Genomic DNA, 15680 nt, shown 5'->3' with positions numbered 1-15680 from the left:
TGCTGTTTCCTGTCCAGGGGTTAGGGGAATGAAAAAATGCCAGGGCCTTCAGCAATGCAGTGACTGCTCAAAGTTCATGCCAACAAGTGACACAACTCCTGCCTTTGTTGTTTGGGTGAAGCTCATCAGATGGATAAGTGCCGTATCTTCAGGGTTTCAAGCTCCAGACTTGCAAGGAGCATGACTTTCGGCTCTGGCAGCTCCTTATGGAATCAGCACTTCAAGCTCCGTGGCAATGCCCCACACTTCTGTCTTCAGTGAGCAGCATGCCATCTTGGGCTCTGAGCTCGGCGTGAAGAAAGGGCTTGACTTGCCTGAAATCTCCAGCGTGGCACTGCTTCCACTCTCCAGTCATGGCTCCAAGACAGTCAAGTCATTGGCACCAGATGCTCGCGGGGTCCGAGATCCTGATGCTGCAGCATCATGCACGCTGAACCTCATCCTCTTGGACTCGCCCAGAGATGAGTGGGTGCCAGTTGGTCCTTCGACACCTGATATGTAAAGAACAGTGCGGGGGCTTAATGACATGATGAGCTCCCCAGCACACAGTGAGGCCCCTGCCCCTTGGCAGGTCTCTAGGGATAATCCTGCTCTTCTGGCTGTGCCTGTTCAGGTACCAACACCCAGCCACTATGAATCGTGGCACAGCTGTTGGTATCACTTGTGGCTTCCATCGCTGCCCTGCTTTGACACATGCGCATTCACGCTTCAGGGCCTTGTCATGGGCAGATTCTGGCTTCTCAGTATGCTCTGCCTCTCACACCAACACTCAGCACCATTCATTGCCGGTCCCAATCCAGTCTCCCCAATAGTCGGCTTCAGGCTTTGGAATTGATTCATCTTGGCCTCATCCTGTGGCAGGCCCTGACGCTATTCATGTTCTGGATTTCGGTCCTGTTCCTCTCTCTGGTATAGTTCTGCTTGTCAGACCTCACAGGTCAGGCTCTTGGCATCTGTCCTCTGTGGTGTGCAAGGCCTCGCTTCCCTGATGTTCCCACTCTCAGCACCAGTCCCCTTCTTGGTGCTGGTCTTGTTCTCATTGCTATCTCAGCCCTCGGCACTGTCCCTCATCTGGGCACCACTCTTGCTTCTGGCACCAGTCCTGACGATGGTCTGTTTCTTATCCTGTGTTGCTGTGGTACCGCTCTGCTTCGCAGTACTGATATTGTTGGCACAGATCTATGCACCCACCCGGCTCTCCTGGTTGCTCTCGCTCACCTCATCGGTCCCATATATCTTATGCACCCCAAGCTTGACGCTGGCTGTGCTCTTCCAATGGCTCCACCAGGGATGGTTCCTCCTTAGCCTTTCCCGTTCAGGTTCTTCTGCTTTGCTCCACAGTGGCTTCATGGTGTATGACCCCTCTGGCCTGAAACAGGACTCTTGTCCCTCTCACTGGCCTCCAGCCCAGTGTCCAGTTTGGATGCCATAGCGAACCACAAGACACAGAGTACCATACCTCCTGTTCAGTCGCCTACATCAGCTAACTCAAAAGCTCCTGAGGCTACTGTTAGCTGCCCACCTCTGGACTGTTGCCCTTCTGCTTCCAGAGGTGGCACCCTGCACCCCGCCTCATCAGCTAGAGGATCCAGGGCCAGTGGCTCCTCCTTTGGAATCTTCCAGTTCCTCTCCAGACAAGGCAGTGATGGGTGCACTGGTCTCAGGGCCTCTGCATACAGACTTGTGAATTCTCAGAACTGCTTCTCTGTGTGACCACCAGCGTCCTCCTCCCTGTGGAGGAAGTGGCTAAGTCTATTGTGACATCAGAGGGACCCTCACAGGTGGCCCTCCCATTTCACAAAAGCATCATGGCCACTGCCTCCACCATATGGCAAACGCTATCCTCCATTTCCTTCTCATCCTCCCCCATGCTGCTTGTGAGGTGGAGCATAAATATTTTGCTCTGCAAAGGGATGCAACTGCCTGGACACCCACCTTCTGGCACTGTTCCTGGGTGGTGGACGTAGTCAACAAGTAGTGCCAGATTCAACAAGCTGCAGCACCAAAGTTCAAGGATGCTAGATGCTTGGACATTTACAGGAGAAGGATCTACTTTACAGGAGGCCGTATGCTCCGGGTGGCTAACCAGTTGGTTATCCTGAGCTGGTACAACTAACGCTCCAGGGCTGTGGCCCTTAAGTTCAAAAAATCTTTATGCTGGGAGCTAGGAAGGAGTTCTCAGCCCTTATACAGGAGTTCAGAGTAGTACTGCGAACTTGCCTGCAAGTGGCTTTGGATGTTGTGATGCAGCAGCCTGGTCTATTACCTCAGGCATTTCCATGTGCATGGTGGCCTTGCTACAGGCATTGGGCCTTCTGATGGACGCCCAGCAAACAATCCAAGACCTCTCGTTTGATTGCATAGGAGTGTTCCCACAGTAGACTGAATCCGGCCTTTGTAGCCTGAAGGACTCTCGCAGTACGATGAAGTCCTTGGGCCTGCACACTCTGGCTATGCAGAAAAAACCCTTCAAGCTGCAGCAGCAACAGTCCAGGCCCTTTCAACCACATGGGCACTCGGACTTCTACCAGCACAAAGCTCACTACCCTTGCTGCAAGTCTCCCAGTCAACAGTCTGGGGCTGGTCCTGGCCAGTCCAAGTTCTCCTCCAAACACTCCTTCTGATGGTAGATCTGAGACTGGAGTACCCACACCACTGGATCCTACCCTGACATTTCGCACCAGACTCAGTCCCTTCTTCCTGGCCTGGTTGGTCACTGTGTCAGACCAGTGGGTCCTCAGGGCTATTTCCTCTGGATACGCTGTACCTTTCTGCTCCACCCGCCCTCCAATCCTCCTTCAGTGATCCTTCTCATGAGCAACTTCTCTGGGAGGTGCAGTCACTTCTTGACTTGGGGGCAGTGGAAGAGGTGCCCCATCCATACAGAGGTTGGGGGTTCTGCTTCTGATACTTTCTGGTCCTTAAGGCAGATGGTGGGTTGTGACGCATCCTAACCTGCAGTGAACTCGACAAGTTCATTGTGTGTCTCAAACTTTGCATGGTGCCTCATGGAACCTTTACCCCCTCTCTTGATCCATGGGGACTGGTGTGGTGTTCTTGACCTAAAGGACTCTAACTTCCATATTTCCATCCATTCCTCCTGCTGGTGGTACCTGCTGTTCACAGTGGGCCACCTGCACCTCTTGTGTATGGCCCTCTTTTTTGGGCTTTCTGTGGCTCCCAGGGTGTTTACCAAGTGCATGGCCATAGTGGCTGCTGTCCTCCATTACAATGGTATCCAGGTATGCCCATATCTGGACAACTGGCTCCTGCGGAGTCACTCTTTCTGCTAGATGCAGGCTCAGGTGATGTTCACCAGGGAGACCATGGACAGGCTGGGTCTACTGCTCAACCTGGACAATTCCTTGCTGTTCCCAACTCAGCGCAAGGTTCATTGGGGCAGTTCTTGATGCTGTTCAGGCCAGGGTGTTCCTCCCCGATCATCACTACCAGACTGTTGCACAGCTTCTGCGCGCACGCGCGCACACACACACACACACACTCTGTCTCTGTCCCTGTCTGTCTGTCTGTCTCTCTCTCTCTCTCTCACTCACACACACATGCACTGTCCACACGTCTTTGGCTGCTGGGTTATATAGCAGCATGTACGTACATGGTCCTGTTTGCCAGGCTCTGCCCTCTCCAAGTGTGGTTGGCCTTGGTGTCCCATCCTATTTGGGACGTTTTGGATATGGTCATCACCGTGCCCACCATGTCTCCAACATTCTCCACAGACCATTCTCGTGGGCGTTTCCTTTCATGCCCCTGAACCTAGTGTTTTCCTGGTCACAGTGGCATCTGCTTTGGGCTGGGAGGTCCATCTGGTACATCCCACCATTCAGGCCACGTGGACAGTGGAGGATTTGTCTCTCCACATCAATGTGTGCAAGCGCTGGGCCATTCACCTGGCTTGTCTGGTGTTTCTACCGATCTCTGTGGCCGCTCTGTGTCAGTCCTGTCAGACAATACCATGGTATTACGTCGTCTGCTAGGGAGGGTTGTGCTTCTCCCCTCTTTGCTCAGAAGCTCTGCGCCTGGGGGAGCACTGCATAACGCACTCCATTCACTTGATGTCCTGTTTCCCAGGGGTACAGAACCAGCTGGTGGACTGCCTCAATTCATTGCCCACGAATGTTGATTTGCATGGCTGTCCACTCAATTTTCCAAAGGTGGGTGTTCCTGGGCTGGACCTCTTTGTACCTCAGAATGACTACAAATGTCCCACATTTTGCTCTTTCCAGGGTTTCAGGTGTTCCTACGCATCCTACACGTCGAGTGCAGAAAGTGAGACCCTGCGGAGATTTTGAAAAAACATCTTGCCGGTTTTAAAGCTTTACTTTAAAACTTCCCAGGGTCACAGATTCCTGGACTCTGGGAGGGGGTAGGCTGCCACCACCAAATGAGACCTCCTCCCGTTTCCCGAAGATGACACACTCTGATGTCTTCCTGTGGGGCACCCCTAAGCTCTTAACTTTCCCTCAGGAGAGAGTTTAGGCCCAGAGTTGTAATTTGATAGCTAGCTCCTGGCCAAAGGTACAGGTACGCAGACCTATTCGCAGGCAGTTACTTCTCACAGAATCACGGGCACTTTCTCATGCTCTTCTACTAACATCATATATGCCATCATGTGCCAACAATGCCCAGATGCTTTGTATAATGGACAGACTTCTAACTCCCTTAGACAAAGGGTTAATGGGCACAAGACAGACATCAAAACACTCCAGATCCACGAACCAGTTAGTCAACATTTTAAGGGAATGGGGCATTCTGTTAATGACTGAAGAGTATGTGTGTTACTGAAAAAAAAAATTTCGCACTGCTATTCAAAGAGAAACAGCTGAGCTGGCTTTTGTATTCAAATTCGTCACATTAACACGTGGTTTGAACCAGGATGGGAATTTTGAGTCACTATAGGGACTCGTCTGCATACTTGGCTTAATCTAATTCTTGACACACACCCCCACTCTGATTTGCTCACCTTGATCATTTTTTTCTGATTTTTCCTTCTTGATTACTGTTTTTTGGTTCTCTGCGCCTTAAATATTGAGTCTTCTGGTATGGCTATGGTCTGAAGAAGTGGGTCTGTCCTGCAAAAGCTCACCTAATAAATTATTTTGCTAGTCTTTAAAGTGCTACTTGATTGATTTTTGTTTTGATAAGAAAAGACAGTGATTTATTCACAAAATGAGAAAAAGGAATCCTGGATTGCATGCAGAGACAGTATTTCCCTGGGAATCAGCTTAGAAGTTACAGGGGGGAAATTTCAAGGCAAACAACAAAAAAAGAGAGAAAAACAGAGCAGCCACAACAAAACAGGGTAACGAGTCACAGCCCATCCAAATTTAAATTAACCAGAAAACCTGAATGTGTCTAACTATACATGTCCTTTGTACTTACACCTCTGTGATTGCTTCTGCAAGAGTTAGGCTATTTTTGTTTGCAGTTGCCTGGGAGCCATCTCTTAGTCTGGGTCTTTCTTTCTGCATCCTCAGAAACAAAAGCCCCAGAATTGCAATTGTTCTCAGTTTAAACAGGATTACTTCACTTCCATTGGCTCACCTGGGATTCAGGCTACCTCATAAGATTAACCCCTTCCTTGCACTTGTTTATGACATAGGATGCCAACCTGGGCTCCGTAGCAGACACATTCCTTGTTCACTGAATTCCCAGGGCTGCTCTGTGCCTTCCTTCCATTTTTGCTTGTACACAGAGTTCTCAGTGTTCGTGGGGACAGGGTGGACATCATCCTGATAGCCCTGGTGTCAGCTTGCCAGCAATAGGTACCCCATGCTGATGGAGCTTTGGGTGCTTCCAGCTGTTCGGCTTCCTCTATTTCTGGATCTCATTACGCAGAACTACATCCACCTCTACCACCCAGACCTCCGTTCCTTCACCTAATGGCATGGCAGCTTTGTGGTTGCGTAGGCTTGCTTGGGGCTAAGTACAGTGTGTTCTCCTTAGCAGCTCCCAGCTGTCTATGTGATGGTCTTACTTGTTGGGGGGGGGGGGGGTGCTTTTTCTGAAAAAGTAGGTTAATTGCTTCCTTCATTTTAAGAGGTTTCTTGCAACATTCAGCTTATGACTTTTGCATGATTATATTTTAAAGAAATTTTATGTGGGTGTTAATGGCGTATGGCAACAGAGAAAAGGATTATTTTAACAGATTTTTTTTTTAGTACTATAGATGCCTGAAAATTCTGATTTTCTTTAAATCTTGTTTAGTAATGTGTATGTGATCAATTGTTAAAACTAGGAGAACTTTTCCATAGATTCTGTTTATTTGGCCAAGTGATTTCTAGAAAATTTTAGAACTTATTTGGAGAGAGGAGTATTAGCATTAAGGCCAGATCTTTGCTACCTGGTATGCTTCTGGCTAGTAAATATTGTATTAATATTTTCAAGGAGAGCATGACTGCTTCTAGTTGATTGATAGATTTGTTTAGCATCTTTTCACACTCTTTCCCCTGGTTATCTGTTCCGATGCCATAGCATGCCAGGCATGGACCCCACTCATCTGCAAATTGCTATGGCAAGCATTGTGAACACTTCACAAACTATGCTGCAGTTTGTACAGAGCCTAGCTAGGATTCACAAGCGTAAGGAAGAATATGAGACAGACATGCAGGAGCCCATTGAGTGGAGCAGTTGGCATAAGCTGGCAGCTGTTGAGTCTACTGACACTGGAATGCCAGTTCTGGACCTAGCAGACAAGCACAGACTGGTGGGATTGCATAGTTATGTACGGGCACAATAAACAATGTCTGCAAAACTTGCAAGTGCATGATAAGGCCACTTTCATGGAACTTTGTGAATTGCTTTCCCCACAACTTGAAATGCAGCAATACCAGAATATGAGACCTGCTCTGATAGTTGAGAAGCAAGTAACAACAGCCCTGTGGAAGCTTGCAGTGCCAAACTGTTACTTGTCAGTTGGGAATAAATATGGAGTAGGTAAATCTGCAGTAAGGGCTTCTGTGATCCAAGTAGCCAGGGTAATCAGTACCTTTCTGCCAGGAAGGAAAGTGATTGTGTGAAACATGCAGGACGTAGTGGATGGCTTTGCCAAGATGTGGTTCCCTAACTGACATGAAATACGTACCCCTATTTTGGCACCTGACCATCTTTGCCAAAGAGTACTTGATAAGTACTTGACAAAGGACACTTCTCAAATGGTGTCGCAGGCGCTAGTGGATCACAAGGGCTGTTTCAGTAATGTCAATGTGGGATGGTCAGAAAAGGTGTATAATGCACATATCTTTAGGAACTCTGGTCTCTTCAGAAAGCTGCAAGATGAAGTTTTCTTCCCCGATAGGAAAATCACCATTGGAGACATTTGAAATGCCAATAATTATGCTGGGAGACCCTGTTTGCTTTTGCTTTCATGGCTTATAAAGGCATGCATAGGCAGCCTGGAGACAAATAAGAAGCATTGTCAAAGGGATAGCCATGCTCACGAAAGCTTATGTTCCAATAAATATGTTAGTCTATAAGGTGCCACAAGATTTCTTGTTTTTAGTGAGAAGCAGTTCAACTTAGGCTGAGCAAGTTCAGAATGATAGTAGAATGCACATTTGGCCATTTAAAGACATACTTCAGCAGCTTATTTACTAGGGTAGATATCAGGAAAAGGAATATTCCCATTGTTGCTGCAGTTTGCTATGTGCTCCATAATATCTGTGGTAGGTGGCAGTCATTGTTCTACCTGCATATGGGAGGAAAAAAATCAAGGGTAGTCGTAAGAGAACATACGTTATAAAACTGTCAGGGCTGCCTCCCTACTCTGACACTGAGTGCAGAAATTGGGGGCCTGCAAAAACCTTAAAAATATCTTGCCTTTAAAGGATCTGTTTAAATAAAGATCCCCAAGATCAGATTCCCTGACCCTGGAGGATACTACCGCCCAAGTGGGGGAAAAAAACCCTTTAACTCAAGAAGACACACTTGGGATGTCTCTCTGTGGTGTAACTTCCAGTCTCTTCAGCCTCCCTTAGGAGAGAGATTGGAAACAAAGGTCTGTAATCTGATGGCTGGTTTTTAATCTAAGGCATGAATATATACCAGTGGTTTCCAAACTTTTCAGCATCATGTCCCCCTTTTGATTTTTGAGAGACCTTCACGCCCCTCCACCTCTTCTTTACCATCATCCAACCTCCTTTTAATCAAAAATTCAATTCATAATTTAAAATAAATACAAAAACTTGATATAAAATGTTATTTAAAATTAAAAATAAGCACAAATAGTTTTTCTTGGCCCAAAAATGTAGTAAAAATGTAATTTAACAGCAGAAATAAAATTAATTTAATATGAAGGTTGACACTGCATTTTCTTCACAAGTTGGGAAATCCTAGGTTTGAAAGACGCTGTCTGAGCCCCTCAAGCCACCCACTCGAGTCCCTCTCTTCCCCCAAAGCCAGGCACCACCAGCCCCCCATTCTTACTCCTTCTTCCTCCCTTCTCCCAAGCCAGGTTCTCCAAACCCCCATCTAACCCTATCCTCTTCCTCCTCCTCCCTCTCCCCCTCCAACCCACACTCCTTTGCAGGAGGCATCTAGCTCCATGTGGGTCTTTGCTGGCAGCCTAATTTTATAGCAGCTGTGACAGGTCGCCCATGTAAAATAGCAGGGGCTGAGAGCTGGAAGCAAATGCTGGCTCTTTCTTGGAGTAGAGGGAGTGAAGTGGGGGAAGAGAAATGGGTCACCTCACATCCCCCTGGAATTTCTTCGTGCCCCCCAGTTTGGGAAGCCATGATATATACAGACCCTTCTCTAGGACACAGGAATCAAATCATTGACTTTAAAAAAATAATTCATTCACAAAACGAGTGAAAAAGAGCTCAAAACATTCTGGTTGCAGCACGAAGAATTACTTCCCTGGCATTCAGCTCAGAAGTTAGAGAGTTCAGGGAAAAGACTCAATGGCTACATCTACACTAGCCAAAAACTTCGAAATGGCCATGCAAATGGCCATTTCGAAGTTTACTAATGAAACGCTGAAGTACATATTCAGCACCTCATTAGCATGTGGGCGGCCGCGGCATGTCGAAATTGACGCAGCTCACTGCCACACGGCTCGTCCAGAGGGGGCTCCTTTTCGAAAGGACCCCAGCTATTTCAAAGTCCCCTTATTCCCATCTGCTCATAGGAATAAGGGGACTTTGAAGTAGCTGGGGTCCTTTCGAAAAGGAGCCCCCTCTGAAGTCCCCTTATTCCTATGAGCAGATGAGAATAAGGGGACTTTGAAATAGCTGGGGTCCTTTTGAAAAGGAGCCCCCTCTGGACGAGCCGCGTGGCAGCAGCGATGCTCATCTTCCGAAACAGTTCCTGTTTTCTCAATTAGTCATGGTAAGAGGACTGCTGGGGGACAGAGGAAATGCAATGAGGACACTTTGGCAGCATACCTAAAAGAGGGAAGCATTAATTCCATGAATTGGGAAGAGCTTTAGTGGTATTAGATTGTATGTGAAATCTCAGTCCATTTTGAAGAAAACAGCATGCTCAGAAGGCTGAGAAACTGCAGAAGACAAATGAAAGGATACAGCATCCAAGCCAGTAGTTGCACTCTTTTTAAGCAACTTCCTTTCACATATGAGGAGAGAAGATGTAAAGCATGAATTGGTCTCCTCAGTCATCTTAGGTCTCAAAAATGATTTTTCCCTGTGGCAGATATTATCCTGCTACTGAGGGGTAGCTGAAAAATGAAGAGGTGTTAGCCCTGTGTCCTGGTCAAATACAGGAAAGATGATCTTGTGCCTAAGTAACTAGTTGGGATATGTTTGGGTCATGAGATTTGAATTGTTTTGTGGCTGTGCCATATATTTTCTCTGATGTTGAGCAAGGCATTTAATTTCTTTGTTCCTATCTGATCATACATTTTGAAAAGATATATTCATTAATATTTGTGAGGTACTCAGTTACCACGGTGATCAATGCTGTAGAAAAGTCAATACATACATAAAATACTTAGGCATGGTTTGGGAAACTACATTACAGTAGACCCCCTACTTACGTGGGGGTTGTGTTTTCTCAACCCCCCTGTAAGTAGAATTTCCCACACAAAGTGCCCTGGTAAGTTTCCTGGGCTCCAGGGAGTGGAGGCAGCTGGGGACGAGGCAGCAGCCTGGCTTCCAGGCTCCCTTCCGCTGGTGAGAACCAAGAAAATGACCAGTACAGTGCTATTCAGTTTCTTGGCCTCAGCCAGCGGGGAGCTGAGAACCAGGCTGCCACCTTGTTCCCAGCTCCCTGCCACTCTGGGAGCTAGGCTCTGCTTTTCTTAGGCCTCTCTCAGTTGCAGGAAGCTAGGGAGAAACCACAGTGATGCGGCTGTCTTTCTCCCCAGCTGAGGGAGCCCGGTAGACAGTCACGGAGCAGCTTCAAGTTGTGCTTAACTCACCTTAAAGCAAGTTAAGCACAAATCAAAGTTGTGCCTTTTGGGGGTCTACTGTAATCCTAATTAAATTTCCTCTGAAATCTCATTTGCTTTCCTGCCTCTGTTAGTGTAAAATGTGGTTGAATCTCAGTGCTGGGGAGGGAGAAATATATAACTTTTTTTAGAGGCACTAGGTGATCTTCAGGGTTAAAGGTTCTGTAGGTCTTAAATATGAAATAAAAATAGGATTTGCATAGCTTGTTTTTTGAGATCTCATTACACGTATTGAACTCAAAAGCAAAAGTCAATAGTTTTAATCCAAATTAAGTCAATTATTTAAATGATCAGGTTTCCAAACTTTTGAGTTGAATAGATATAAATTATTGTATTCTTCCCTGGCCAATTAGTTACTTTTGATGGAATAATGGAAATATTTATATTTTTAATCGCTGTCCCTCAGGCCCAAGAACATATTGTTAAAGCAATACTTTGTTCATGTTTTAATGAACAAGTCATATTTACTCAAGTTTTATGTAATGTGGGTTGAACTAATTGTCATTTAGTTATACTGCGTGCTGGCACTGGGCTGTACAAAAGTTATTTGTAAACATTCCTAAGATTTCTTCGGAAACATAGCGTATGCTACTAAACACGCCTTCATCATGAATAACCAATAAATTCTCTTGTGTCTTTGGAGGAATGGGAACCTGGATAGATGAACATCTACTATGTGAATTTCTCCAAGCAGAAAATAAGTTTTAGTTTTAGACAGGCAACATGGACAAGTAATGTGTAAAACTGAAAAGGAACAGTGGCATTGGGGAGATCACCAAGTTTTCCTCCTTTTCTTCTACCCCCCGACAAGTGATTATTTCTGCTTTAGCCATATTGGTTTTGCAATATCTTGACGTTTGTCCTCATTTTTCTGTGAGGCTAGGTCTGCACTACAGTGATCTGCTGACAGAAGTTACTGTTGGAATGTTCCGACAAAACTTCTGTCAACAGATCGCGGTCTCAGATGAAAGCGGATCCCTCTGATCTGCTCTGTCAACAGAGTGGCTGGACTGCCCAGCTGCGCTCTCAACAGAATGGCCAATCAGAAGCACAGTAGACAGGGCTGCCTGGTGACCCGGAAGCCCCCTCTGCCAACAGAGAACCCCTCCACCACAGCATCCAAACGGCTTTTTGTCAATAAATTCTGTTGAGGATGGTGTTCTGCCTCTTGGTGGAAAGACAGAAGGCTGTCAACAAAAGTAAGTGCCAAGTTCTGTTGACAGTCGGTTGACGGTGTGTTTTTAGTGTGAATGCTCCAGTTGACAAACTGTCTAGTGTAGACATAGCTTAAGTGTTATGAAATAGAGTTGTTCTAAATGTCCAGGATTAGTAGGCCAAGATGTTTGTAAAACATTCCTTCTCTCCTTCAGCCTAGCAAATGTGATCATAGGGAAGTGTCATTTAAAGTGCGTTGCTGCTGCTCGTTTTCAGGCAGTGTTTTACATGCTTAAAATCTCATTTCACCTGCTCTGCCTCTCCTCACCCCCCAAAAAATGTATTGAACTGAGGAACAACCCCCTCCTCTTTATTTCCCCCAATTTTGTTCACATGGAATTGGATAGTCAAAATTTTAAATATTTTTTGGAGAATGTTATAAAAGAGATGTATCCTCAAAAGCTTCATATATTTAAAACTAAAAACAAAAATGAATTCCACAGGTCATGTGCTATCTGGGAAATTCTTCCTTACTAGTTGAAGATTTAGTTTTCTATAGCAGCTAGCTGTGTTCAAAGTGCTACAAGAAACGCTAATGATAATTCTTCCTATTTAGAGGCTCTCAGACTCATTAGTATTAATAACTGGGGTCCTAACTGTCTAATAGCCATTAGGTAGCTTCTGCGTTATGAGGTTGAGGGCACGTCTATACTTACTGGAAGATAGATGCTGGAGATCAATCTTCCAGGGTCTGATTTACCGTGATTAGTAGGGCCATGATAAATCAAACAATCAGGGCACTGCTGTCAGCCCCAGTATTCTCTGCAGTCATGAGGAGTAAGGAAGTTGAGGGAAGTTTCTTTTGTCGACCTCCCACTGTTGGGGTGGCATTTAAATCCATTTAAGGTACAATCTGTTTTTTCCCCTAGTGTAAACCTGGCCTTAGTGAACAATATCCACCTTACAAAACTGCCATTATGAAATTGTCAACAGTCTCTGTGGATGTGCCAAAGAATCAGTATATTTGTAATCTAAATTACCAGTTAATCCTTAGAGATGCCCTATTCCATAACAGGCTTGAGGCATGCTGTGTTAAAGCAATGTGAGGAAGCTTGCATTACCATTGCAAATATAATACTCATTTTCAGTATTTTAGCCACTGGGGTTATCAACCCGTATACACATTAAATTCACTGAACAGTTGGAGAACACATTCTGCTTTATGATAAGGCTACTACTAGGTCTCGTCTCTCAAATTTTTGCTTCCTGTTTTCAGTGACTTTTTATAATCTGTGTCTTATTATATTTTATACTTTCCTTGAATCCACACAATGATATTTAGTGTTGCATATGTAGAGGCTTTCCATTGCATGGAGCGGTCTGCCATGTCGTATGCCCATCCTCTTTGTTCTCATTACTTTGAAAGAAGTTTCATGAGGCATCAGAACTCCAGGGGAAAAATGCTATTTAGTTAACACCGCATCTGCCCTCCCATTGTGTTCTGTTGGTGTGTTTTATACTGTAAGTTCTTGTGTTAGGGACTGTCTCTTTCTGTTTTGTATAGTATCAGGTACATTGATGTTCTTTTATCAGTAGCTTCTATGTTTGTCTCTATACAAAAGAAGAAATATTTACCAATGCAAGAGAAATTACATACTCGGGTTTAAGGTCCATTAACATTAGTTGCAGAGTATTTAAGATATGCCAAAGTATCTATATGATTGAATATAGAATTTTTTAATATCTAATCTAAATAAATTTGATATTCCATTGACATTTGTACTTAATCCATTTACTGTTTGTAATATTTTGCATATAATATTGCTACCTGAAAGTAATAATGAATTATTGCCATATAGAACTCCTGTTGTTGTTAATTGTAATCAAATAAGTGATCTTGAATGAGTTTTGTATTAAAATGCTTGCTCTAAACTAAAACGAAGTCTGGTAGCTAATAAGTGAACCCTATCATGCATCTTCTGCTTTATGTAGGTATAAAATACTTCCTTTGCTTTAATTACAGAGCAATATTAATGGTAAAAATCACTCTTACGTGAAATGTGACCACAAGAATTAAATATGTACAAAATATTGCTGTAGCTTTCTACTCATATTTTATAAATCTTTTGGTTATAAGTAGTGAACAATTGATGTCATCGTTCTTCTTGTAAGAAAAAGCTCATTTTGGTTCCTGGGTGTGATTGTTAATTATAAATGTAGTTTGTAAACAAATTTCATTAAGATCCTTTTTTAAGTTTTAAAACTCTTCTATTAAACATCACGCTTCTATATAAAAATTATGAAAATCAAACCATAATGAGCTTCTTTTTTACAATGTAATCTATTGGGATCTTTAAACAGATGTTCTTCATCTTTGCTAGTTGAATGTTTCCTAGCAATGAACTTCAGTTAATCTAATGAAATTATTTGTTTGATTGAAAATCAATAGCAGCTGAAGTCCAACAGTGTTATAAGTAACTATTTTTTGTGTGATGTTCAGAATATATTTTTCTAGCTGTACTTAAGGAAAAAAACTATGAATAATTTGTTAAAGTAGTAATTATGAAAATTTCACTGCTGCTTGATTTTGTGTTTGTAGAGCCAGAATGAAGACTGGGGAGGTTTGTCTGAGGATATCTTATGATTAAGAGCAGTCTAAGGCTTTAGCCCTTTTGACCTCCCCATCTAAATTGGTAACTACCAGCTTTACCATTTTGGTGGCATGGATTAAATGGGTGCTATGCAAAGATTGTTGCACGTGTAATGAAGTCCTTGCCTGATGAGTAAAAGGTATACACAAATTATGGATGTGGGATTTAACCTTCTGCGACATTTGCATGATGGTATTGGAAGAGTGCTTTGGGTGTTCTGATTTATTTTCCATTTATACTAACAGCATCAGTGGATTTTTATGAGCTTTGTTTTGGTGTTGGCAATTAAGCGGGTTAATGGAGTTTAGAGAAATGGTATACCAAAACTAATTACTAAACTGATATTTGACTTTTACTTACAAGTAACCCACTTAAACATAAGTGTACAGAAAATGCACTGTTAACTCTTGTAGGCAAATGACATGGGCCCCTGTATAGACTGGGCCCTGCTGCAATTGACTATATATCTAATACCAGCTGCTGCATGACAGAACAAACATATGTATTTGCATATATAATGCATAGCAAAATATATTTGTGCAGACTCCTAAGAGAAGAATGTTATCTCACAAAGGAAAGGTAAGAGTGCCTTAAAAAAAAAAAAAAGACAAAAATGAAAAATAACTCACTTTGAAAGCCTATTAGTCAAGGTCTTACTGTGTAAGTCAATTATGTGACATTAATACAGTTAAATAAATCAAATTTTATTGCATATAAATGCAACAGTGATATATTTTATTTCAAGTGTACTTTCAGATGTATAAAAGATTAAGACTTAATTCATTAGACCAGTTGAATGTAAATGTATGCAAATTTGCAAATAAAAACAAATCCTATCTTTAAGAAAATACTTTTTTGCAAATAATGAGTTGAGATGCCGAGCTTGCCTTTTTGATTACTCATTTTGGCTTATGTATAATATTTACCTTTTTTTCTTTATATCACATCTTCTAAATAAAATTTTGCTTTGTAGTCATGTGATGACTCCTGTCATGGCATTCAGGTGTACTGGTCAATCTTTGGTAAAGCAAATGACCTGAATTGCACTTCAATATTTATCCTACATGATACCGTTTAAATTAAACAGTAAAAATCTTGTGGACATCATAGATTCAGTTGTTACGTATCTAGATTTAATGTCATTAATGACTTTGGCTTGTAATTTATTTGGAGAAAATGTTTTTGGAAGTGTGAGGGAGCTCAGTGTTGTAAAGTTTGTGGGAACAGGGGAGGGGGCTTAGCGTATATAAAAAGAAAAACATTGATGTATTCAATAACATAATTATGATATGCTTGTTTAAGGGAAATGGAAACTAAACATTTATAACAATGCATTTGTTTGCTGGGAATATTTTGAAACTTAGTTGGGTTGAGTTCCATGTGAAACCCTTGCAGTATTTTTTTCATGTAGGTAATTAATTGCTATATCAGATGGAGCCTTTATTAGACATTAT

At 43.3% G+C, this 15680-nt stretch overlaps 1 protein-coding gene across 5 annotated transcripts in view; it reads left to right on the top strand.

Annotated features, from left to right (window-relative positions):
• Positions 1-15680, top strand: part of AP1S2 (adaptor related protein complex 1 subunit sigma 2) — a 51321-nt gene that overhangs the window by 12291 nt on the left and 23350 nt on the right. For 2 of the 5 annotated variants that reach the window (XM_074993518.1, XM_074993525.1), the window contains exon 5: positions 14175-14268. The exons of the other annotated variants lie outside the window; for them this stretch is intronic. In XM_074993518.1, the coding sequence (XP_074849619.1) occupies positions 14175-14219 (45 nt within the window). In that variant the 3' untranslated portion in view covers positions 14220-14268. The remainder of the gene's footprint in view (positions 1-14174; positions 14269-15680) is intronic. 5 annotated transcript variants of the gene reach the window in all.

This window comes from Carettochelys insculpta, chromosome 1, assembly GCF_033958435.1.
Source record: "Carettochelys insculpta isolate YL-2023 chromosome 1, ASM3395843v1, whole genome shotgun sequence".
Taxonomy (NCBI): Eukaryota; Metazoa; Chordata; order Testudines; family Carettochelyidae; genus Carettochelys; species Carettochelys insculpta.
This window is presented reverse-complemented; position numbering and strand designations above follow the sequence as displayed.